General features: G+C 44.3%; 1 protein-coding gene across 1 annotated transcript in view; it reads left to right on the top strand.

The window, feature by feature from the left end:
* The window catches only part of LOC121571845 (CUB and sushi domain-containing protein 3-like), a 558,910-nt gene that overhangs the window by 372,491 nt on the left and 160,893 nt on the right, over positions 1 to 25,526 (top strand). The window contains exons 26-31 of the mRNA XM_041883584.2: positions 550 to 752; positions 1,203 to 1,394; positions 2,560 to 2,698; positions 6,102 to 6,289; positions 6,676 to 6,870; positions 7,254 to 7,370. Of these exons, the coding sequence (XP_041739518.2) occupies positions 550 to 752; positions 1,203 to 1,394; positions 2,560 to 2,698; positions 6,102 to 6,289; positions 6,676 to 6,870; positions 7,254 to 7,370 (1,034 nt within the window). The remainder of the gene's footprint in view (positions 1 to 549; positions 753 to 1,202; positions 1,395 to 2,559; positions 2,699 to 6,101; positions 6,290 to 6,675; positions 6,871 to 7,253; positions 7,371 to 25,526) is intronic.

The raw sequence follows: 25,526 nt of genomic DNA, 5'->3' as shown, positions 1-25,526 counted from the left end.
AAAGGAAGTTGGGCTTTCAGCTGAGTGCTTGCATTTTCTTAAAAAGGAATATCATAAAACCATGGAAGAAGTATACACAAACCCTCAGATTTAGAACATACGGTATTGCTATCAATGCAGAACAAACTGTGTTTGTATGAGGAAACAGTTGTGTTGGTGTAACACATTCAGTGATTTGACTTGATTTAAACCCTTTTTGTCCATGAGGAGCAAAGGTCATCCACAAATTATCTCCACGCACTGTGTTTTGGCAAATTTCTCAAGTTCTTTCCATGAGTATTGCAATTGTAACATCTCTGTTATTACTCTGTTATTCTATGATTTATTGCAAGTAATTTACTGCAGCCTAGGGTTGCAGTACTTTCCAAAAATTGGTAGGTTTTCCAGAAATCCTGGATGGAGGATTCCAGATTTACTGCTTATTCCCTCCTGACTCCAGGAATTTTCCAACTGGGATCTCTGGAAAACCTAGGATTTTATGGAAAGTTACAGGAAGTTTGCAACCCTGCTGTAGCCTACATGACATTTTTCCTCCTCCTAATTTCTCAGCCTGCAGTTCCTGGCCTTCGACACAGAGGCATCCCATGACATCCTCAAGGTGTGGGACGGCCCTCCTGAGAATGAGATGTCCCTGAGGGAGGTGTCTGGCTCTCTGCTCCCTGAGGGGATCCACAGCACCCTCAACCTGGTCACTATCCAGTTTGAGACTGACTTCTACATCAGCAAGTCTGGCTTCGCTATCGAATTCTCAAGTGAGTAGTCTGTTTGTGAAAAGTCTTTGAAGTTTGTATCTTCAAAAGCAATTAACTCTCAGTTTTAGATTCATAAAGTCTAACACGAAAGAGTGTACAGTGGGTTATTGTGTGAGTGTTTTTTTTAGGCTACTGTTTGCAAAACTCTTTGAAGTTTATAGCTTCAAAAGTGATGTTCTTCTCTGTGTCAGTTTTACTGTGTCAGTTTCAGTCCATGAGTTAGATTGTACATGTTTGGGTTACCCGCTAAAAATGTGGTATTGTATGTGTTTGACTCTGTGATGGAAAACGTCACTCATTGTATTATCTGGGGACTTTATTTAACTCGACACTTAAAAACAGACATACAAACTGTTTAGCTGTTATATATGACACACTATCAACCTACTGTTAACATAACACCTGTCTGCATAGACTCACTTGATTCCCTCCCTGCGTTGTGACCGGCAGGTTCGGTGGCCACAGCCTGCAGAGACCCAGGTGTACCCATGAACGGCAGTCGTAACGGGGACGGGCGAGAGCCAGGTGACACTGTCACCATTCTCTGTGATCCCGGGTATGAGCTCCAGGGAGAGATGAAGATTACCTGTATCCAGGTGGAGAACCGTTACTACTGGCAACCCAGCCCTCCTGTCTGCATAGGTGAGTGCTTTAATTACAGATAGGATTAGGAGTTTTTCCTGAGCACATCACCTGACCAGGAAAGGACCCTTGGCTCTAGTTATAGCTTTGTATTGAGGTGGTAGTAACAGGTGGAGCCTGGGGTTTGTATTGAGGTGAGTAGTAGCAGGTGGAGCCTGGGGTTTGTATTGAGGTGGTAGTAACAGGTGGAGCCTGGGGTTTGTATTGAGGTGGTAGTAACAGGTGGAGCCTTGGGTTTGTATTGAGGTGAGTAGTAGCAGGTGGAGCCTGGGGTTTGTATTGAGGTGGTAGTAACAGGTGGAGCCTGGGGTTTGTATTGAGGTGGTAGTAACAGGTGGAGCCTGGGATTTGTATTGAGGTGGTAGTAACAGGTGGAGCCTTGGATTTGTATTGAGGTGGTAGTAACAGGTGGAGCCTGGATATTCCACTGACCACTATATGTGAGCTGAGCAGGGAAAAACTCTTGGCTGTCATTATGGCCTTCTGTTGAGGTGAGTGCTTATAGGTAGATCCAGAAGTTTTCCCCTCTCTAACCTAACTTCCTCTCAGTAGTTGAGTCCCATCTAAAGGAGCTGTAACAAGAAAAGAGCTTTGGGACAACTATCACATAGCAGCCCATTGGTGTTGCAGAGAGACTTAGATCTGTCAACCCAGCCCAGGCTCCTAGCCTGCTAATTAACATATTGTATCCCTGAGTGTTGCCAGAACCTAGCGCCAAGCAGCACTTGAGCTCTAAAGCCAATGAGATGACTGACTGTCATTGCTCTCCAACAATTTTGAACAAGGCAAGCCATTAATGAATATAAAATTATTGGACACAGAGCTGAAGATCCATCTCACTTTTCAGAGACGGCATACTTATAAGAAGTACCTTGACAAAACCTCAAGGATTTTTGTGGCTTATAACGTCTGTGTGGAGAATTTGATATCTCAAAACTCAATGCATCAGTTACCGTTATGGTTGCAAAATCCCCAGGTTTTCCAGAAATCCTGGTTGGAAATTTCCAAATTTCCTGCATATTCCCTGCTGATTCCAGGAGTCCAGGAGACCATTAAATGTCCACAGAATAGCATGCAGTTTTCTGACTACAGTATAACAGAGACAGTTCATGGAAAGAGTGTCAGAGTTAGTATATATTTAATATGCTCACTTCTTCTCTTTCAGCCCCTTGTGGAGGAAACTTGACTGGATCCAACGGCTTCATCCTGTCTCCCAACTTCCCCCATCCTTACCCCCACAGCAAGGATTGTGATTGGCTAATAGCTGTCAACTCGGACTACGTCCTATCGCTGGCCTTCATCAGGTAACATGGCAGCCTATTAGGTGCTAATAGGTGCTAGTTTTCTCCAAAGTGATTAAGGCCTACTCTCCCTATCAGTTCCACTGAATGCACACATGCACGCAAGGTGGACATGAATGGGAATTTTGTCACAATCACATTGAGGGGTGTGAGGTGAATATACAACGGTCTCTGCTAACTGCTATCACTGTTATATTAAGATGCAATTCATGTCTTCAGCGGGTAATTAGCTTCCCTAGCTGGATTTCCTTGCTTTGTCAGTAATGAACCCAAGTTGACCTTTCTCAGCTCCCCACTTTTAAGGTGCTTTATCAAGACATCCTGGCCCTCGTTGACTGATGCAGCCAATTAATAGAAGAAAAAGGGAAGAACTTAATGTGCTTCACACCTAAATAGTACCGTTAATTGCGTCCATTTTTCATTCAACCTTTGGTGGCGGCGAGGCTTGAGCAGACGCAGGGGCCGTCCATGACAGACAGGGGCTAAAGGTCAAAACGGGGTAAAGTTTGACTGCCGATAGGCTACACAGTGTGGTGTATAGCTGACAGACATTACCGCTGCTGCCACCCTCTAAGTTAAACCTCTAACTTAAAGCTGTGAGATGAGGCCTCCCCCTGCCTTTCCCCTACCATCAGCTAGCTCCTCCTGCTCCTGGCTGCATCAAAGGGTGATGTACGTACCTGTCCGTTGGCAGCCCGCCCTGTGCCAGACATGAGGCTGTGGAATCCTAATCAGGAAGCTGTGTGTGTGTGTGTGTGTGTGTGTGTGTGTGTGTGTGTGTGTGTGTGTGTGTGTGTGTGTGTGTGTGTGTGTGTGTGTGTGTGTGTGTGTGTGTGTGAGAGAGAGAGAGAGAGAGAGAGAGATTGTGAACAAAATAAATAAAGGGAGAGAGAGAGAGAGAGAGAGAGATTGTGAATGAAAGAAAGAAAGAAAGGGAGAGAGAAATTGTGAACGAAAGAAAGAAAGGGAGGGGGGGAGGTGAATTAACGGTACCATCTCTGCTGGTGCTCAGGGTGTGAATTCCAAGGCTACTGTACGTTGGCTGCTTTCTCCCTCTCTCTCTCTCTCTCTCTCTCTCTCTCTCTCTCTCTCTCTCTCTCTCTCTCTCTCTCTCTCTCTCTCTCTCTCTCTCTCTCTCTCTCTCCCTCTCTCTCTCTCTCTCTCCCTCTCTCCCTCCCTCCCTATCTCTCTTTCCCTCTCTCTACTGCAGCGGTGACATTGAGATAATGAAGCAGAATATTGAGCTCCAGAACATGGAATGATGCTTTATCCACACACAGCACTCTCTCATTCTCTTGTTCTCTCTCCCTCTCTCCCTCAGTCTCTCTCACTCTCTCTCTCAGTATCAGTCTCTCTCTCCCTCTCCATCTCCGTCTCCCTCTCCCTCTCCCTCTCCATCTCCGTCTCCGTCTCCCTCTCCCTCTCCCTCTCCCTCTCCCTCTCCCTCTCCCTCTCCCTCTCCCTCTCCCTCTCCCTCTCCCTCTCCCTCTCCCTCTCCTAATTTTTCCAGGCCTCTCCATAATGAATATGTATGCCTCACGACCAGGGACATCCTTTTACTTAACATCACGCTGTAGTAGACAAAGTAGCTGTTTCCAACCTGTTTGTCACAATCAAAATGATACTGTCTGATAATGTATAGTATATTGTTGTATTCATTAGCCTTGGTATTAGAAGAGTCATGTTTTATATTCGAGCTGAAAGCAAGCCACTGCAGTGATGATGGCGCAGCAGTTTTCAAGCGACCAGTATCAGGCAGCCATTTTGGTTCCACCAGTTAGACAGTTTCATCTGGTATGTAATGTGAGCTTTGCTCTCTTCTCATTTGAATGGTCCTATCCCCCAAAACAATGGAGTAAATAACACAGTACAGTGGAAAAGTGGCTATTGACAGTGGTACAGGCCCTCAAGCAGGGTTCTCTAATGAAAAGCCTTTTGTTCCGTTCCGTCTCACAGACGACCATTACTAACACTATTCTCCCCCCAAAAAGACAACCACATGAAATATGTTCCCAATGAAAATAGAGAAAATTAATAATAATATATTGTAAAAAAGTGACCCAGCACCGAGCCCTTGGGGACACCCTTTGTAACTGCAGCAGAGTAATATTATATAGTAAAAAGTGACCCATTGCATTGGCAAGGTGGCAAATTTAGATTTCATTGTCATTGTCACCAAATTGGGTATTATCTTTGCCGCATATTCATTAGCTACCAAGATAATTGGTTGAGTGACAGCTCCAGAGGCTAAGCTAAAAAATGATCTGAACAGATCTGGTTATCAACATTTAATTACTTTATTAATATGGTATAGAGCTGGAGTTTTTGTCTCCATGTTTGGATTTCTATTATCTTACAATGAGCCCTTAGCTTTAGATACAGGCTCATTGAAGTGTGGCAATATCACTTAGCATACTCTTTCAGAAATATTAAAAAAGAAAAAACACCTCCAAATCTCTCTTATGTAAATGAACTTCCCTGATACAGAAACTGCACACACACACACACACACACACACACACACACACACACACACACACACACACACACATACACACCCACAAACACACCCACACGCACACGCACACACTCATTCTCGGAAATGCGGAGCATGGGAGAGAAGCTGTTGGTAGACGACCTTTTGTGATGAGGTTGCAGCTCAACAGGATAAGTGCCTCATCTTTGACTATACCAAAGCAATTACACTCCCCGGGTATTTATAGATGCTAGCGTCCTTAGCGTTAGCGTTTTCCCACAGCAGAGATAAGGGAAATTAATGGAGCGCTAGCAACCGCTAACTGAAAAAAAGGGGGATATCATCATGTTGTCTGGCTCCCCAGCTGAGACCCATAGAGAGGAGAGGTTACGGATGATCTGAGAAATCTATTCATTAGCGTCTGTGGCATTGGGTAGACACAGGCATCTGAGGCATCTGCCACTGTGTGTCAACGTGTGAATAGTGGGGCCTTTTGAGTGTTGTTGCTAACCTCCCACCTCGACCGCCCACACGAGGCCATGAAAGCAGACAGTCGTTTCTAGTGTGTCATCTCTGCCTATTACTGTATACAGATGTATTGAAACCCAAACAAGCTCAGCAGAAAGAGAGAGAGATCATTTTTCTAACACGCTCCTCTAGATATGGTATGGTGGGGGAATTGAATGGAGTCTTTCATCTAATTTGTCTCTTTCTTTCTCTCTCTTTCTCTCTCTCTCTCTCTCTCTCTCTCTCTCTCTCTCTCTCTCTCTCTCTCTCTCTCTCTCTCTCTCTCTCTCTCTCTCTCTCTCTCTCTCTCTCTCTCTCTCTCTCTCTCTCTCTCTCTCTCTCTCTCTCTCTCTCTCTCTCTCTCTCTCTCTCTCTCTCTCTCTCTCTCTCTCTCTCTCTCTCTCTCTCTATCCCTCCCTCTAGTTTCAGCATTGAGCCCAACTATGACTTCCTGTATATCTATGATGGCCCGGACAGCAACAGCCCTCTGATTGGTAGCTTTCAGGACAGCAAGCTTCCGGAGAGGATCGAGAGCAGCTCCAACACCATGCACCTGGCCTTCCGCAGCGACGGCTCTGTCAGCTACACCGGTTTCCACCTAGAATACAAAGGTAGTAGGACAGCGGGAAGGAAGTTTCTCATAGATTCCTACTAGATTTAGGTTTTCTTTTAGAGGGAGGTTTCTGCTTAGCTGTATAATGTGGTTCCTATACCAAAGTCAGAAATGTGCATTGTTTCCTTTCATTTTTTTGTACGCGCAGAATGTTTAATGAGAATCCAAATGCTTTCTGTCCACAGTATTCTGTAAGTAGGGGTGGATCCAATGTTTTAGCATTTGAATAATGAGTTAAACTCTCCTCTACATCTTTCAACATGAAACTCCCTCACTGCCTGTGTTACCTGTTTGCATCTCCTGTTCACACTATTGTTAAAGGTTATTTGTGATATACAGTATATACTGTATGTGTCTATATATATATATCTTTCCCCTCTTTAGCCAAGCTGCGTGAGTCGTGCTTTGATCCAGGCAGTGTGATGAATGGGACCAGGCTGGGCAGCGACTACAAGCTGGGTTCCACCGTGACGTTTTACTGCGAGTCGGGCTACGTTCTCCAGGGCTACTCCACGCTCACCTGCATCATGGGGGATGACGGCAGGCCCGGCTGGAACAGGGTGCTGCCCAGCTGTCAAGGTACATACCTACCTGTTGAAGCTAGAGAAAAGCCATTACATATGGTCATAGCAGTGTACTAACGTAAAGAAATCTGTTAGGATGTATACTGAACTGGAAGAAAAATCCAATAAAACTATTTGTGGGGAAAAATAAGGGGAAAAAAGGATTGACCAAAGGTTGTAGTAGCCACTGTAAAACAATCAATATGACTTACAGCACACATGTAAGCACACGGAAGATAACCGTAAGACTAGACCGCTAAGCTGTTTGTGTGTTCCATCCTGGTTGTTTCTGGACAGACGTCGCCTGGTCAATGTATTGACTAAATGTGAGCTAGATGCTCCTTCAGAGGATACAGTAGATGTTGAGCGGTGCTCTGTGTGTCTGTTTGTGTTCCCCAGCACCGTGTGGGAGTCGTTCCACAGGCTCAGACGGCACGGTGCTGTCTCCTAACTTCCCCCGCAACTACACCTCAGGACACAGCTGTGTGTACGCCATCTCCGTGCCACGAGAGTTCGGTAAGTACACACAGTTATTCTACAATGTAGAAAATAGTAAAAATAAAGAAAAACCCTTGAATGAGTAGGTGTTCTAAAACTTTTTACCGGTAGGGTATGTAAATGTGATATAAACGTTTTTTTTTTTATATACATTTGATAACATTTCTAAAAACCAATTTTTGCTTTATCTTTATGGGTTATTGTGTGTAGATTGATGAGTGGAAAAAACACTTTAATACATTTCAGAATAAGGCTGTAACATAACAAAATGTAGAAAAAGTAAAAGGGTCTGAATACTTTCCGAATACACTGTATGCTGGAGGTCTTTCATAAAAGACAGATTTTGCTGCCATCTCCGTGCCACCTAAGTTCGGTAAGGACACATACAGTATAAACTTAAACTTCGACACCTTTGGTGTGAAATAAGATCGATGTGGTGTGAATTCATGACAGTCTATGAACGTTTTTTTTTAAAACAAAAGATGGACTTCACTGAAAATACTGTAGCAGCCTTCTTTGCTTCATAGCAGACTTCAATTTCATGTGTTTTTAAAGCAAACGAAGATGTTGAAAAAGTTCGACACATCCATCATCGCTTTGGTATTTCTTTGCCATTTAATCTTGATATTAGGCCACGATTAGATGGCATTGGCTTCTGCTGTATAAATATTTTTGTATTCTTTATCCCATTTCATTCTTTCATCAGTATAGCCCCTCAGAGGTTGCTATAAAAAAATACTTCAGAGCGGATGAATTAGATGTGTCCTACTTTACTAGGATTCACTGTAAGTTGAGCAGGGTCAGAAACAGCAAAGTGGTGCTCACTTGTAACTAAGAAACAAGCCGGCGATTTGCTGCGACGTACAGTTTTAAAAAGCTTTTTAATGGCGTAAGGACTTGTCTTTACATCAGGTGCATGTGATCTGTCTGTCTTCAACTAAATCTGTCTGTCTTCAACTAAAGTCTGTATTTTTTTAGATATTTTTTTTTTATAGCTCCAAGGGTCCTAAAATTCTAAATCAAATGGCTAAATGATGCATCGTATAACCATCTTAAAACAATTTCAAATGTTAGCTAGATTTTGTGATCTAAGGGCTTAGACCTACAGGTAACAACAACAAATGTTATTTAACAAATATTTATCTCACTGTTACTCTTGGGGACTATTTTAAGCTTCACCACCATTAGTTTATTAATGTGTTTTAAAGCTGATTGTTTGAAAGAAAAGAGTTGATTATGTATGCCAGACACAATACAGATATAACTCCGGTTGCTCAGTAGAGTTTTGCTCAGATGGGAAGGATTGGTGTGAGGATTACTCCTCTAGCACTGATCCACATTTCTATCCGTCCGTGTGACCCAGTCCTGTCAGTCCTCTAACTCTGAGTTCACAATACTGCTCTCTCAAACCCAGAGATATCCATTTAAAAGGAGTGCATTTGTTCTCTAAAGCCGGATCCAAAAAGCCTGGCTGTTTTTTGGTGTGGATTTGCTCAAAGGGGATTGACTCTTCGACAGCCCTTCTAAACACTCACTTGGTACTGCTATCTGTTGTCTCTGGCTCTAACTGTTATACATGTCTATATCCATGGCAATAGAACGCATTGCGTGTATTTATAGCCTTTGTGTTATAGCCTTTGTGTGTGTGTGTGTGTGTGTGTGTGTGTGTGTGTGTGTGTGTGTGTGTGTGTGTGTGTGTGTGTGTGTGTGTGTGTGTGTGTGTGCGTGCACACGTGTGCCCATGTGTGTCCTATTAACCCGATACCTCCTAAGTATAGTTATAATGTAATGAATATCAGTCACTTAATATGATATGATTAAGACATTGGACTTGAAACCATCAGGCTTAGTAAACAATGTGGAGGATAATTGATCGCTGGCTACAATTGTCAGAATGTGCTCTAATCACTATATTAAAATATGCAAGCATTTTCTGTCACAAACTAGATAGCATATCTCCGTCACATGGACTTTGGGGGTAGAAATATCTGAAGATGAGGTTATCTGAAATGTGCCAGTAGTATGAGCGGTAGTAAGCCTATTCTAGCTCCTGGGTTAGGCCCAAGTGAAGACTGTAAAGCTTCAGGTTCTCTTCTCAAATGGCAAAACACAAATACAATTCACCTGAACAAGATCAATAGAGACATAAATAGATTGGATACGGAGAAGTTTGTTCCCAAGATGGAGGTTTGCCTTTCTGTGTAATGCATGACCAACTGGGAGCCAACAGGGAGCTAACAGGGAGCTAACAGGTAGCCAACAGTGATTTCATTGGATTTTCATCTGAAGGTAATAGGTATCATGGATATAAACATAAACAGTAATCTTAGACAGCGTCTTTTGTGCGCCGCGGCATTATCTGCCATTAGTTTAGATTGACCTGATCTTTGATCACTGTGAGCAGCACATTCTGGACATAAATCACTCGTAGAACATCAGTAGCAAGGGACCACAACACACACACACACACACACACACACACACACACACACACACACACACACACACACACACACACACACACACACATACACACACACATACACACACACAGAGACACGTATACACACACTTCCATGAATGCACGCACAAACATGCACACACACACACACACAGACACATACACAGATGTATACACACACATCCACGAGCGTACACACATATACACACACACAGACAAACAGATGCAGGCTTCGCTATTTGTCGTTCCCTCTGACAAACAATGTTAACGGTGGGAAGGCTGATTTGTCATTTCACTAGCGCAGCAGGAAAACTGGTTGCAATAATGAAGTCATTGCAACCAGCTTAGTCGTCTGGGAGAGTAGCTCAAGTTTTTGCTAGCATCGGTCCATTTTTGAGCAACAACTGCACAGTACATTTGTAGTATCTCTTCATGATATGAAATCCTAGATCAGCATTCCTACTCTGATGATGGCTCAGACTCAGAGCTAGGCTTTCTAAGGTAAAGTGTTAATCCTATGGGTTCACTACTCTAAATGTCAGTGTTTATATGTGGAGTGATGTGTCAGTGACTCAACAGGGGCCTTCGGATGTTCAGGAATGGAACTTAGACTGTTCTATTGCACCTAGACACCAGTGGAGGCTCCTCAGAGGAGGAAGGGGAGGACCATCCTCCTCAGTGTATTTGATAAAAATAAAAATAGTGAAACATAAAAAAAGTTATCCTTTTTAGATACAACTATAATATATTCACGTCACCAAATAATTGATTAAAACACACTGTTTTGCAATGAAGGTCTACAGAAGCCCTAGAAGCACTCTGTAGGGTAGCACCATGGTGTAGCCGGAGGACAGCTAGTTTCTGTCCTTTTCTGGGTACATTGACTTCAATACAAAACCTAGGAGGCTCATGGTTCTCACTCCCTTCCATACACTTACACAATAATTAGGACAACCTCCGGAAGACGTCCTCCAACCTATCAGAGCTCTTGCAGCATACCACCCCGCATCCCACTGCTGGCTTGCCTCTGAAGCTAAGCAGGGTTGGTCCTGCTCAGTCCCTGGATGGGAGACCAGATGCTGCTTGAAGTTGTGTTGAACGGCCAGTAGGAGGCACTTTTTCCTCTGGTCAAAAAATAATAAATATCCCAATGCCTCAGGGCAGTGATTGGGGACATTTCCCTGTGTAGGGTACTGTCTTTCGGATGGGATGTTAAACGGGTGTCCTGACTCTCCGTGGTCACTAAAGATCCCATGGCACTTATCGTAAGAGTAGCGGTGTTAACCCCGGTGTCCTGGCTAAATTCCAAATCTGGTCCTCATACCATCATGGCCACCTAATCATCCCCAGCTTCAGATTGGCTTATTTATCCGCCCTCCTCTTCCCTGTAACTATTCCCCAGGTCGTTGCTGTAAATGAGAATGTGTGCTCAGTCAACTTACCTGGTAAAATAAGGATTAACAAAAAAAATATATATATATATATAAATAAATGGACTGACATATTGTCCACCCAATCAAAGGATCAGAGAATTAATCTAGTACTACAAGTGTAAGCTACAGCTAGCTAGCACTGCAGTGCATACAATGTGGTGGGTAGTTGACTGAAAGCGAGAGAAAGACAATTGTTGAAAAATTTTGAACAAATACATTTCTTCCAAAATTATGAAGCCAGAGCGAGAGAGAGCTAGCTATATTTCATAGTATATATTTTTTCACTTTCACTTACTTAGCTAGCATCAAATGCAGTTAGCTAGATTAACCTACTCAAACACCCGGCTCAAACAGAGAGGGTTTGTTAGCTATGTTATCTAGCTGGCTATGCCTATCCAACACTGGAAATCTTCCAAGTCAAGGTAAGCTTTTGGTTTTATTAATTTATTGCCACTGGGGCCCACCGGTGTAGCTACTAAACTGCTTGCTGACTGTACACTGTACTGCATGACTGTAGCAGGTTTACTAATGTGTTAGTTCTAGTAGCTATGTTGATTATGACATGACAACGATGTAGGCTGTGTGTAGGTCCCCTGTAGCTCAGTTGGTAGAGCATGGCACTTGCAACGCCACGGTTGTGGGTTCGTTTCCCACAGGGGGCCAGTATGAAAATGTATGCACTCACTAACTGTAAGTCGCTCTGGATAAGAGCGTCTGCTAAATGACTAAAATGTCAAATGTAGCGGTTAGCGGACATGATATGAAAGTTTGGCTTGGAAAGTTTTTTTCACCTGGTCACAGACAGCTGATGTGTTGGGCACCGAAGTCCACAAGTGAAGGGAAAAATAAAATAAAATAATAATAATATGCCATTTAGCAGACGCTTTTATCCAAAGCGACTTACAGTCATGCGTGCATACATTTTTGTGTATGGGTGGTCCCGGGGATCGAACCCACTACCTTGGCGTTACAAGCGCCGTGCTCTACCAGCTAGATATGAGAAGGAAAGCGCGTAGATGTCACGACCTGGCTCTGGGGACTCTTATATGTTAAGCCAGGGTGTGGATTTTCTATGTGTTATTTTCTATGTTTTGTTCTAGTTCATGTATTTCTATGTTGGCCAGGGTGGTTCCCAATCAGAGGCAGCTGTTGCTTGTTGTCTCTGATTGGGGACCATACTTAGGCAGCCTGTTTGGCACTGTTTATTGTGGGATCTTGTTCCGTAAGGTTTGTTTTGGTGTATAACCTAGGACTTCACGTATCGTTTGGTTTGTTGTTTGTTCGTGTGTGTTAAGTACATTAGTTAATAAAGATGTACGCTTACCACGCTGCGCCTTGGTCCGCTTCATCTAACGACGATAAAGACAGAAGATCCCACCAAAAGAGGACCAAGCAGCGTGTCCAGGAGCAAATGCCAGAGGTTACGTTAGTAGATGTCCTCCTCGGTTGGGGGAAAATCACGGAGGAGGAGGCCGTCCGTTACCGGAGGGCGATGTATGAAAATGCCCAGGCAGGAGAGGAGAAACGGCGCCAACCGTGCCGACGACGGACACCCGAGAGGCAACCCCAAGACATTTTTTTGGGGGGGCACACGGCGTGGACGACGGGGCAGCAGGAGGCAGCGACAGGGCGTATCTGCAGACTAGGAGAGGAGGCCACCAGGTTACGGGGGCTATTGGTCCAGAGGGAGCAGGAGTTAATTGGTCAGAGGGAGGAGCTACAGGAGGCGTTAAGGGAGAAGGAGAGTGTAGAGGCACGGCGAGAGGAACTGAGTAGGCAGCAGAGGGAGCGGAGGTTTATGAGGAAACCCAATCCCGCTCCTCGCACCAAGCAAGTGGTGTGTGTCACCAGTCCGGTCCAGCCCGTTCCTGATCCCCGCACTAAGGCAGTGGTGCGTGTTCCCAGTACGACTCGACCCATTCCTGCTTCCCGCACAAGGCCAGTGGTGTGTGTTCCCAGTACAGTCCGGCCCGTTCCTGCTCCCCGCACTAAGTTAGTGGTGCGTGTTCCCAGTACGGCCCGACCCGTTCCTGCTCCTCGCACTAAGCCAGTGGTGCGTGTTCCCAGTCCGGCCCGGCCCGTTCCTGCTCCCCGCACCAGGCTTATGGTGCGTGTTCCCAGTCCAGCCCGGCCTGTTCCTGCTCCCCGCACCAAGGCAATGGTGCGTGTTCCCAGTCCAGCCCGGCCTGTTCCTGCTCCCCGCACCAAGCCAATGGTGCGTGTTCCCAGTCCAGCCCGGTCTGTTCCTGCTCCCCGCACCAAGCCCATGGTGCGTGTTCCCAATCCAGCCCGGCCTGTTCCTGCTCCCCGCACCAAGCCAGTGGTGCGCGTCGCCAGCCCGGTCCGGCCTGTTCCTGCTCCCCGAACCAAGCCAGTGGCCAGAGCAATCCACTCCACCGATGTCCAGTCCAGCTCCGGCCAGCGGGGCCAGACCAGACCAGGGGTGCTACGGGGGGGTAGAGAGAGAGTGGTGGTCACACCCGGAGCCGGATCCGCCTCTGAGGCGGAATGCCCACCCGGCCCCTACCCTCTTGTGTTTGGTTGGCGCGGTCGCAGTCCGCCTTTGGGGGGGGGGGTACTGTCACGCCCTGGCTCTGGGGACTCTTATATGTTGAGCCAGGGTGTGGATTTTCAATGTGTTATTTTCTATGTTTTGTTCTAGTTCATGTATTTCTATGTTGGCCAGGGTGGTTCCCAATCAGAGGCAGCTGTTGCTTGTTGTCTCTGATTGGGGACATACTTAGGCAGCCTGTTTGGCACTGTTTATTGTGGGATCTTGTTCCGTAAGGTTTGTTTTGGTGTATAACCTAGGACTTCACGTATCGTTTGGTTTGTTGTTTGTTCGTGTGTGTTAAGTACGTTAATTAATAAAGATTTACGCTTACCACGCTGCGCCTTGGTCCGTCACTTCCTTGAACAATTATGACAGTAGATAGATGCGAGAAGAAATTATATATACAACAAGCTGTTTGTATGTGGCTGCTATGAAAGTGAACTGTGTTTGCGTTAAATGGAAGCAAATGGAACGAAACGGGGATAAACGTACCTGAATTTGTCCAATAGAAACTCTCGTTTGCAACTGTTGGATTAATGATTACACCCTAAATCAGCTAGATGCATGCAAGAGTGTGAAAGGCGATATTGATTGTGTCACTGTCTGTCACCTTGATTACTCAGAATTATTTCGGCCTGTGCACCTACATTGTAAACTTTCATTCATAGGCTAGGTTGTAGAAAATTCGAGCATCATGTAGTAGCCTAAACCTATCGATGTTCCATTGAGCTGGGTGAATGGAATATGAATGACAGTCATCCGATATGCTGTAATAGAAATAAGGCCATGTTCATTAAAAAAATTATCATCCTCCCTCATCTTAAACGGCACCGACCGCCACCGCTAGACACACAACACACGCATGTTCCATTGGTTACAGCTGTAGCGACATGCCATAGTCTCCTCACAGTCTGTGCACACTGGCCCACGCACACACACATATACGCATACATACACATACACATACACATTCACACACACTCTGGCACTGTTAACTAGTGACAACCCTACTTTGTGAACTACTAGTGCCATTTAGAATGGGTTAGCCTAGGCCCCCCATACTCAACTGGCGGACCGGATCAGGACCCAGAACGGGTTCAATACGGATTGCAGGTCCCGGAAAAAAAGTATATATATATATACAGTACCAGTCAAAGGTTTGGACACACCTACTCATTCAAGGGTTTTTCTTTATTTTTACTATTTTCTACATTGTAGAATAATAGTGAAGACATCAAAACTATGAAATAACACATATGGAACCATGTAGTAACCAAAAAAGTGTTAAACAAATCAAAAAATATTTTATATTTTAGAGTCTTCAAAGTAGCCACCCTTTGCCTTGATGACAGCTTTGCACGCTCTGGAATGAGTATGTGTGTCCAAACGTTTGACTGGTACTGTATATATATATAAATATATTATTGTTGTCTTTTTTTACTCGGCCATGCTTCGAACCCTGGTAGCATATAAACACACATAAGACATGGAAGAATGCGTAGAATTTGAGGAAATGAGCTTTAAAACGGCAACAACAAAAAATATCTGCCAACAAGAGGGGTGTGAACAGTTTGGGGTCACATGGGTTGCACGGTGGGGGTTTATGTGACCTTCTCAAATAGCCAAGCCTGTCTCTAACCTTTTTAACCCGTCTTTCCTCTTTGGGGAGGTTCCCATTGCTTGGAAGGCATCCATGGTGCGTCCTTTATTTAAAGGGGGAGATCAAGCTGATCCTAACTGATCCTTCTATTTTGCCCTGTTTATCAAAAGTGTTGGAAAAACTGACTGGCTTTCTTGATGTCTATAGTATTCTCTCTGGTATGCAATCTGGTTTCCGCTCAGGTTATGGATGTGTCACTGCAAACTTAAAGGTCTTAAATGATGTCACCATTGCCCTTGATTCTAAGCAATGTTGTGCTGCTTCTATGTGCAATTTCTATTGACTTGGCCAAAGCTTTTGATACGGTAGACCATTCCATCCTTGTCGGCCAGCTAAGGAGTATTGGTGTCTCTGAGGGGTCTTTGGCCTGGTTTGCTAACTACCTCTCTCAAAGAGTGCCATGTATAAAGTCAGAACATCTGCTATCTCAGCCACTGCCTGTCACCAAGGGAGTACCCCAAGGCTCGATCCTAGGCCCCACGCTCTTCTCCATTTATGATCTACAATATAGCTCAGGCAGTAGGAAGCTCTGTCATCCATTTATATGCAGATGATACAGTCTTATACTCAGCTGGCCCCTCCCCTGGATTTTGTGTTAAACGCTCTACAACAAAGCTTTCTTAGTGTCCAACAAGCTTTCTCTGCCCTTAACCTTATTCTGAACACCTCCAAAACAAAGGGAATGTGGTTTGGTAAGAAGAATGCCCCTCTCCCCACCGGTGTGATTACTACCTCTGAGGGTTTAGAGCTTGAGGTAGTCACCTCATACAAGTACTTGGGAGTATGGCTAGACAGTACACTGTCCTTCTCTCAGCACATATCAAAGCTGCAGGCTAAGGTTAAATCTAGACTTGGTTTCCTCTATCGTAATCGCTCCTCTTTCACTCCAGCTGCCAAACTAACCCTGATTCAGATGACCATCCTACCCATGCTAGATTACGGAGACGTAATTTATAGATTGGCAGGTAAGGGTGCTCTCGAGCGGCTAGATATTCTTTACCATTCGGCCATCAGATTTGCCACCAATGTTCCTTATAGGACACATCACTGCACTCTATACTCCTCTGTAAACTGGTCATCACTGGTTGATGCTAATTCACAAAACCCTCTTAGGCCTCACTCCCCCCTATCTGAGATACCTACTGCAGCCCTCATCCTCCACATACAATACCCGTTCTGCCAGTCACATTCTGTTAAAGGTCCCCAAAGCACACACATCCCTGGGTCGCTCCTCTATCCAGTTCGCTGGAGCTAGAGACTGGAACGAGCTGCAAAAAACACTCAAACTGGACGGTTATCTCTATCTCTTCATTCAAAGACTCAATCATGGTTGTGGCTGCTTCGCGTGATGTATTGTTGCTCTTTGTGCTGTTGTCTCTGCCCAATAATGTTTGTGCCATATCTTGTGTTGCTGCCATGTTGTTTTCATGTTGGGTTGCTACCTTGCTGTGTTGTTGTGTGTTGCTGCCATGCTATGTTGTTGTCTTAGAACTGTCTTTGTGTAGTGTTGTGTTGTCTCTCTTGTTGTGATGTGTGTTTGGTCCTATATTTACATATATTTATTTTTTCAATCCCAGCCCCCGTCCCCGCAGGAGGTCTTTTGCCTTTTGGTAGGCCGTCACTGTAAATAAGAATTTTTTCTTAACTGACTTGCCTAGTTAAATAAAGGAAGAAAAAAAAAGATATATATGTAGTACTTCAGTACCCCTGGCCTAGGCTGTAGCCCTCCTAAATATAGACAGGTTCCAGAAAATATGCAAAAACATTCGTTTGATAAAGACAAAGATCGTATTTTCATCAGAATCATTAACCTGTTAAACTCTGAGCGTTTGTTATGGGCCCTGTACAGGACCCTGTGAGTTTTGGGGGTCCCCCATAAAAAATAATTATATTCAGAAAATAGAAAGTGACATATCATTTGAAAGCTACAGGTCTTGTCTTTTTGCAAACTCAAATCTAACTGCTAGAAAATCCCCAATAAAGGCCATAACGTATGTAATGTAGGTCAAACATTTAGTATGCATGGAAAGGGTACACCCTGATGGTCATTGTAAAGCAATGCATTTCCTTCTCCATCCACATTACCTTGGATGCATCCTCCACATGACCCGTTTAGCTAGCTCACCATTTACAATAGGAAAAGTGAATGGTAAAATAAGTTTGAGGTGTCTTCACCTGTCTGTGTCTTCTTTAAAAATGAAAACAAATAATAACTTGAAAGCGCTGATTGCTAAGGTCATTTTAAGATGTCAGGCTTGAAAATCCGTTCAACCATTAAGGCATAGTGACTCACTCACAACCAAACCAGACACAACTGGTTTCACGTGGCAAAGAGACGTCATGTGATCGCCTACTGCTATCTAGTAGACAAACTGGGAATCAGACAGAGCATACAGTATATCTACATCATGGGATAGGTAGAGACTTCAGCTTTCTCCTCATATGTCTATCATTCCTGTAAGACAAAACATGAAGGTATGGCACGTTGCGCAAGCCCTGCACTTTTAAACTGGCTGTGTGCCACTGGGAATGTCTAGAGTGCCACCATTAGGTAAAGATCTGAGAATTCCTTTTGGAACAGTAATTGGTGACATATTTTATCTCAAACTTTCAAATGTCTTATTCCCCAACATGGGGACAATTTTATCGGGTTCTGTAGTAGTCACAAACACCTTTATCTGAATCCCATAGTTCTTACCTTTCTAACAGTACTAAGCATGTGTTTGTATGACATCGTTTTCAAACCGAAATGTACTTTAGGAGGGTAGTATACAATATTATGCGTTGTTTAGAAAATGTCACCAGAGGGCATCAGAGTTTAACAGGCCTACTCACCAAACAGATGTCGTGGCCATAATTCATCCCCATGCAGTGTCCAATGTGGATATGTTAATCCATTTTGAAAATTCCAAAGAACAGAATAAACTAAATCAAACGTCTGTATATCGAAAGGAAGACCGGTTTTGGTTTGTAACCCTGAAAAATGTGTCTTTCAACTCGCCAAATTGAGCCACATTTCAAATTAGCAGACAAGACGCGAAATGCACATCACTTTTGTTCTATTTTATTCTGTTATATTGCATCTTGTTTTTTACTATAAAATAGGTGTGTCTTGACTGTGATAAGGGCTCGCGAAATAAGAGCGTCTTGTCTGCTAAATTAACAAACAAGGCTATGCCATTGCACAGCCATAGGCTTCTACAAGCAAGTGCCACACTGCTGAGGTTACTACCTTTTTGATATACACTGCTCAAAAAAATTAAGGGAACACTTAAACAACACATCCTAGATCTGAATGAATGAAATTATATTATTAAATACTTTTTTCTTTACATAGTTGAATGTGCTGACAACAAAATCACACAAAAATTATCAATGGAAATCAAATGTATCAACCCATGGAGGTCTGGATTTGGAGTCACCCTCAAAATTAAAGTGGAAAACCACACTACAGGCTGATCCAACTTTGATGTAATGTCCTTAAAACAAGTCAAAATGAGGCTCAGTAGTGTGTGTGGCCTCCACGTGCCTGTATGACCTCCCTACAACGCCTGGGCATGCTCCTGATGAGGTGGCGGATGGTCTCCTGAGGGATCTCCTCCCAGACCTGGACTAAAGCATCCGCCAACTCCTGGACAGTCTGTGGTGCAACGTGGCGTTGGTGGATGGAGCGAGACATGATGTCCCAGATGTACTCAATTGGATTCAGGTCTGTGGACAAACCCCACCTGTGGACGTCGGGCCCTCATACCACCCTCATGGAGTCTGTTTCTGACCGTTTGAGCAGACACATGCACATTTGTGGCCTGCTGGAGGTCATTTTGCAGGGCTCTGGCAGTGCTCCTCCTGCTCCTCCTTGCACAAAGGCGGAGGTAGCGGTCCTGCTGCTGGGTTGTTGCCCTCCTACGGCCTCCTCCACATCTCCTGATGTACTGGCCTGTCTCCTGGTAGCGCCTCCATGCTCTGGACACTACGCTGACAGACACAGCAAACCTTCTTGCCACAGCTCGCATTGATGTGCCATCCTGGATGAGCTGCACTACCTGAGCCACTTGTGTGGGTTGTAGACTCCGTCTCATGCTACCACTAGAGTGAAAGCACCGCCAGCATTCAAAAGTGACCAAAACATCAGCCAGGAAGCATAGGAACTGAGAAGTGGTCTGTGGTCACCACCTGCAGAACCACTTCTTTATTGGGGGTGTTTTGCTAATTGCCTATAATTTCCACCTGTTGTCTATTCCATTTGCACAACAGCATGTGAAATTTATTGTCAATCAGTGTTGCTTCCTAAGTGGACAGTTTGATTTCACAGAAGTGTGATTGACTTGGAGTTACATTGTGTTGTTTAAGTGTTCCCTTTATTTTTTTGAGCAGTGTATTTTGTTCAACGATATAATATAAAAAGTTGATATTACAGTTTCAATAAATGAATCTTAAATGGCACTTTTTTTTTATTGACTGAATATGTATGAGGCAATTTAGCAATTAGGATTCGTTATCTGAAATGGTTATGAAAAATGTGGCATTGTTGCGCACTTTTGGCATATAGATAAATTAACTTTTTTTTTTGTGCTGGCCTTGTGTTCTAAAAATAGCTTCTTCTTTTTTGGGGTGGAGTACTCGAGTACTCAAAAAGAAATCATGCAAGTACTCGAACAGTCCAAAAAGGTCAAATGCCCATCCCTACCACTCACCCATTCATTCATTTCCCCCGAAACCAGAGCCAACACTGTTAAAGAATGCACTGCTCTGCAGCAATTTTTTTATGTTTCATTATTCTGTCACAAAGAATGACAGCAGCAATATTTCAGACAATGACAGGTTTGGTCTAGCAGATGATTAATGTAGAAGGAGAGAGAGCAGAGAGTGAAAGCGCACCTCTCCCCTCCTCTCTCTCTCTCTTTCTGTCTTTCTCTCTCACCCCTTTCTGCCCGTATAAATCACCTGCAGACATTTGTCTTTTTCTTTGTTTCATAATGTTTGTTGGTCTATCACCTTTTTCTCTCACTCATTCAAGTTTCATTCATTTCATTAATTCGACTCATTCATTCCAGTTAAGTGTCCATTATTCTGGTGTTAAAGGTCAATTGATTTGGATTAAACATGTGAATAAACAACCCGGGGGGTGCATTATTCGCAATTAGCATCAAATATAATAATAATATATAATATACTACATTGACATTTACAGTCCCACCAACAGTAGACGACTGCAATGCCAGGCAGCAGAACACACACACAAAACAAACACGCACGAAAGCACACACTTCCACCACATGATTACTACTGCTGTTGCTAGAGGGATTATTTCATCTTTATGTTTTTTTACTGATGGGCTGTCTGCCATCATCTCCAGCCCTTTTATGGCTAATAAGGGAAAGGGAAAACCTAGTCAGTTGCACAACTGAGTGCATTCAACCGAAATGTGTCTCCTGCATTTAACCCTGAATCAGAGAGGTGCAGGGGGCTGCCTTAATCGACATCCACATTATCGGTACCAGGGGAGCAGTTGTTGTTGGGAATTAACTGCCTTGCTCAAGGGCAGAACGGCAGATTTTTCCACCTTGCCGGCTCGGGGATTCGAAATAGTGACCTTTCGTTTACAGCTGTCTAGTTATTGCATAATGGAGCTGATGTGCCTGTTTGTTAAAAGAAAGCAACATTAACCCATGGCATTAAACTATTGAACTTTTCATATATTTATGCATTCTACTATTGTGTTATGCCATTGTTGACTCTATGTGCACCAAGGGCTTGAGAGAGAGAGAGAGAGAGAGAGAGAGAGAGAGGCTTGGGTGGTTTTGTTTCTCCTTCTCTCGTTGCTTGGTGCCTGTAGTTGACCTTTGCTTTGATGTGATGGCGAGGAGATTGAGAGCTTTTTGTCCCGCTTTTACTCCTCTCTCATACGTTCAGAAACAAATTCTGATGTTTATCAGGTTTTCCATTCATAGCGGAGTGCTTTATTGTGGAGTGATAAACAGTATCTCTCTATGTCTCTCTTTTGTTCTCTCTTTCTCTCTCTCTCGCTTTCTCTCTCTTTTTTTCTTTCTTTCTTTCTTTCTTTCTTTCTTTCTTTCTTTCTTTCTTTCTTTCTTTCTTTCTTTCTTTCTTTCTTTATTTCTCTCTCTCTCTCTCTCTCTCTCTCTCTCTCTCTCTCTCTCTCTCTCTCTCTCTCTCTCTCTCTCTCTCTCTCTCTCTGTGTGTCTCTCTCTGTCTCTGTCTCTCTCTCCCCCCTCTCTCTCTCTCTGTGGGGTTCTCGCTTAGTTTCCTGCTTAGTGATAGGCCAGAAATCTGTGTGGTACAGGGTCAAAGGCCGCTTCCTCCCTCCGTTCCTCCATCCCTCCATCTCTACTGGGTTATTTCTAGCTGTAACTCCACCATGAGGTGAGCTGTTCGCTCACCAGAAGAGTTCTCTCTCTCTCTCTCTCTCTCTCTCTCTCTCTCTCTCTCTCTCTCTCTCTCTCTCTCTCTCTCTCTCTCTCTCTCTCTCTCTCTCTCTCTCTCTCTCTCTCTCTCTCTCTCTCTCTCTCTCTCTCTCTCTCTCTCTCTCTCTCTCTCTCTCTCTCTCTCTCTCTCTCTCTCTCTCTCTCTCTCTCTCTCTCTCTCTCTCTCTCTCTCTCTCTCTCCCTAACTGTGAGTCCCTCCAGACTGGATAAGGCTGTGAAAGCCTAGAGCGAAAACATCAAACCTAGTGTAACATAACCCAAGGCACACAAGAAACAGACAGGAGAGAAGGGAAGGCTCTAAGAGCATGGTAAAGTGTTTGGCTTGAAAGCCAGTCACACCATGGATGTCTCAGTCCCCCTGTGACTGCTACTCACTGTTGACTGTAATCAAATAATATGTCCCCTATTGTCATGGGAAAGAGATTTTGACTCTTGCCGCCAGTGGTGGTTCCCAAGTGATGTCATTATAGAGTTAGACTGAACGAGGGCAGATTAAATACATATTGGTCTGATTCATGGATCGTAAATTATTAATGTGCTATCAGATTATCAGTATTTATTTAACCCCTTTTTCGGGGTATCCAATTGGTAGTTACAGTCTTGTCCCATCGCTGCAACTCCCGTACGGACTCGGGAGAAGCGAAGGTCGAGAGCCGTGCATCCCCCGAAACACAACCCAGCCGAGCCTTGACACAATGCCCGCTTAACCCGGAAGCCAGCCGCACCAATGTGTCGGAGGAAACGCCATACAACTGGAGACCGTGTCAGCGTGCACAGGAGTCGCTAGTGCACGATGGGACAAGAACTTCCCTGCCGGCCAAACCCTCCCCTAACCTGGACGACGCTGGGCCAATTGTGCACCGCCTCATGGGTCTCTAGTGGCACAGCTAGCACTGCGATGCAGTGCCTTAGACCACTGCGCCACTCGGGAGGCCCTGATTATCAGTATTTCAATGGCATCAATGGATTTTAAATGCAAATCACCATGAAGCAAGACCTGTTGTGTATGATATACTGTGTGTCATCTGTTTCTATTTCATGTCCCTGTACTTAATCTAACTAAAGCAGCCATTCAAACAGGCTGAAAGGAGTTGTTTGTCCTTGTCTGATTAGTAAGCCATCTCTACGGCTTCATCCCAGATGGCACCCTAATTCCTTAATAGGGTGCTGCGGTTGCGGATTTTCTGGAACCCGACTTGCTATTGCAAAAAAATACGGAGATTTCTGCACATGCTGGATCCACTAGCCAACCTCCTTTCAGCTGCTGCTCAGTGCTCAGTCACTCCTCCTTTGTCAGTGCTCAGTCCCTCTTCCTTTGTCAGTGCTCAGACACTCCTCCTTTGTCAGTGCTGTCACTCCTTTGTCTGTTGTAACACTAGGCTATTGCAAACATAAGCAGGACACAAACAGGTTGTCTAGCAATTTCATGTTCTTTTTTCAGGAGGGAGTTAGCTTGTTGTGGCATACACAGCATATCAAACAAGCAAGAAACAGACAGGCAGTCAATAGCGATTTAATGTACTTTTTTTCATCATCGTTGCAAACGTTGACTAAACAGGTCTGATCTGGGTCTGATTCTGTGGTTCAGAGGCCTGTCCAGGACCCCTGTTGACACTGTGTGGCCCCTGGGATCCATGGCTCTCCTCCGGTGGAGAGGATGGAGGGTAGAACACACAGACAGACTGATGACTGAAGACTGCTTCCTGCAGAGAGAGAGACAGAGAGAGAGAGAGAGAGAGAGAGAGAGAGAGAGAGAGAGAGAGAGAGAGAGGCTCCAAATCCTGCAGATGGATGGAATGTTAATGTGAGGATAAGACGAGGCACAGCCTGGAGGCTCTTATATGCTACCACTCAGGCTCAGCCCCTACCAAACACACACTACACTCAGAGAGAGAGAAAAGGAAGAAAGAGAGTCTATCCAGACCCCTCCAAAACACAACACACCCAGCACTCAGAGCGAGAGAGCGGGTGAGGAAGAAAGAGAGACAGGAGGCTCTTATCCTGAGAGGGAGAGGGACAGAGAGCATGGCTGAGTGTTAATGTAGTGTGGTTTTATAAAGGATAGAATGTCCATCTGGAATGGCACTGAGTTAGAGCATTGTGTTCTTTTTCAACTTCAACATTAGGTCTGTTGTCTGCTGTCTGTTTGCTTCTACTATTCTTTCTACCACTGTTCTTATCACGCTTTCTCTCTTTCTGCCTTTGTTGTGTTGCATGGCTATCCTGATTTCTCTGTCACCACCAGAAACAGAACATGGTGTTCTCTCTCTCTCTCTCTCTCTCTCTCTCTCTCTCTCTCTCTCTCTCTCTCTCTCTCTCTCTCTCTCTCTCTCTCTCTCTCTTTCTCTCTCTCTCTCTCTCTCTCTCTCTCTCTCTCTCTCTCTCTCTCTCTCTCTCTCTCTCTCTCTCTCTCTCTCTCTCTCTCTCTCTCTCTCTCTCTCTCTCTCTCTCTCTCTCTCTCTCTCTCTCTCTCTCTCTCTCTCTCTCTCTCTCTCTCTCTCTCTCTCTCTCTCTCTCTCTCTCTCTCTCTCTCTCTCAATTCAATGTAAAGGCTTTATTGGCATGGGAAACATATGTTAACATTACCAAAGCAAGTGAAGTAGATACTAAACAAAAGTGAAATAAACAATAAAAATTAACAGGTTAGGAAGTGCAACTCAGTTTCCACCTCATTTTGTGGGCAGTGTGCACATCTTCTCTTGAGAGCCAGGTCTGCCTACAGCGGCCTTTCTCAATAGCAAGGCTATGCTCACTGAGTCTGTACATAGTCAAAGCATTCCTTAATTTTGGGTCAGTCACAGTGGTTAGGTATTCTGCCACTGTATATTCTCTGTTTAGGGCCAAATAGCATTCTAGTTTGCTCTGTTTTTTGTTAATTCTTTCCAATGTGTCAAGTAATTATCTTTTTGTTTTCTCATGATTTGGTTGGGTCTAATTGTGTTGCTGTCCTGGGGCTCTGTGGGGTCTGTTTGTGTTTGTGAACAGAGCCCCAGGACCAGCTTGCTTAGGAGACTCTTCTTCAGGTTCATCTCTCTGTAGGTGATGGCTTTGTTATGGAAGGTTTGGGAATCGCTTCCTTTTAGGTGGTTGTAGAATTTAATGGCTCTTTTCAGGATTTAATTAGCGGGTATCGGCCTAATTCTGCTCTGCATGCATTATTTGGTGTTTTACGTTGTACATGGAGGATATTTTTGCAGAATTCTGCATGCAGGGTCTCAGTTTGGTGTTTCTCCCATTTTGTGAATTCTTGGTTGGTGAGCAGACCCCAGACCTCACAACCATAAAGGGCAATTGGTTCTATGCCTGATCAAGTATTTTTAGTCAGATCTTAATTGGAATGTCAAATGTTATGTTCCTTTTGATAGTTTAGAAGGCCCTTCTTGCCTTGTCTCTCAGATCGTTCACAGCTTTGTGGAAGTTACCTGTAGCGCTGATGTTTAGGCCGAGGTACATATTGTTTTTTGTGTGCTCTAGGGCAACGGTGTCTAGATGGAATTTGTATTTGTGGTCCTGCCAACTGGACCTTTTTTGGAACACCATTATTTTTGTCTTACTGAGATTTACTGTCAGGTACCAGGTCTGACAGAATCTGTGCAGAAGATCTAGGTGCTGCTGTAGGC

This window comes from Coregonus clupeaformis, chromosome 8, assembly GCF_020615455.1.
Source record: "Coregonus clupeaformis isolate EN_2021a chromosome 8, ASM2061545v1, whole genome shotgun sequence".
In the NCBI taxonomy this organism is placed as follows: Eukaryota; Metazoa; Chordata; class Actinopteri; order Salmoniformes; family Salmonidae; genus Coregonus; species Coregonus clupeaformis.
Note: the sequence above shows the minus strand (reverse complement) of the source record. Positions and strands in the feature narration are given on the sequence as shown.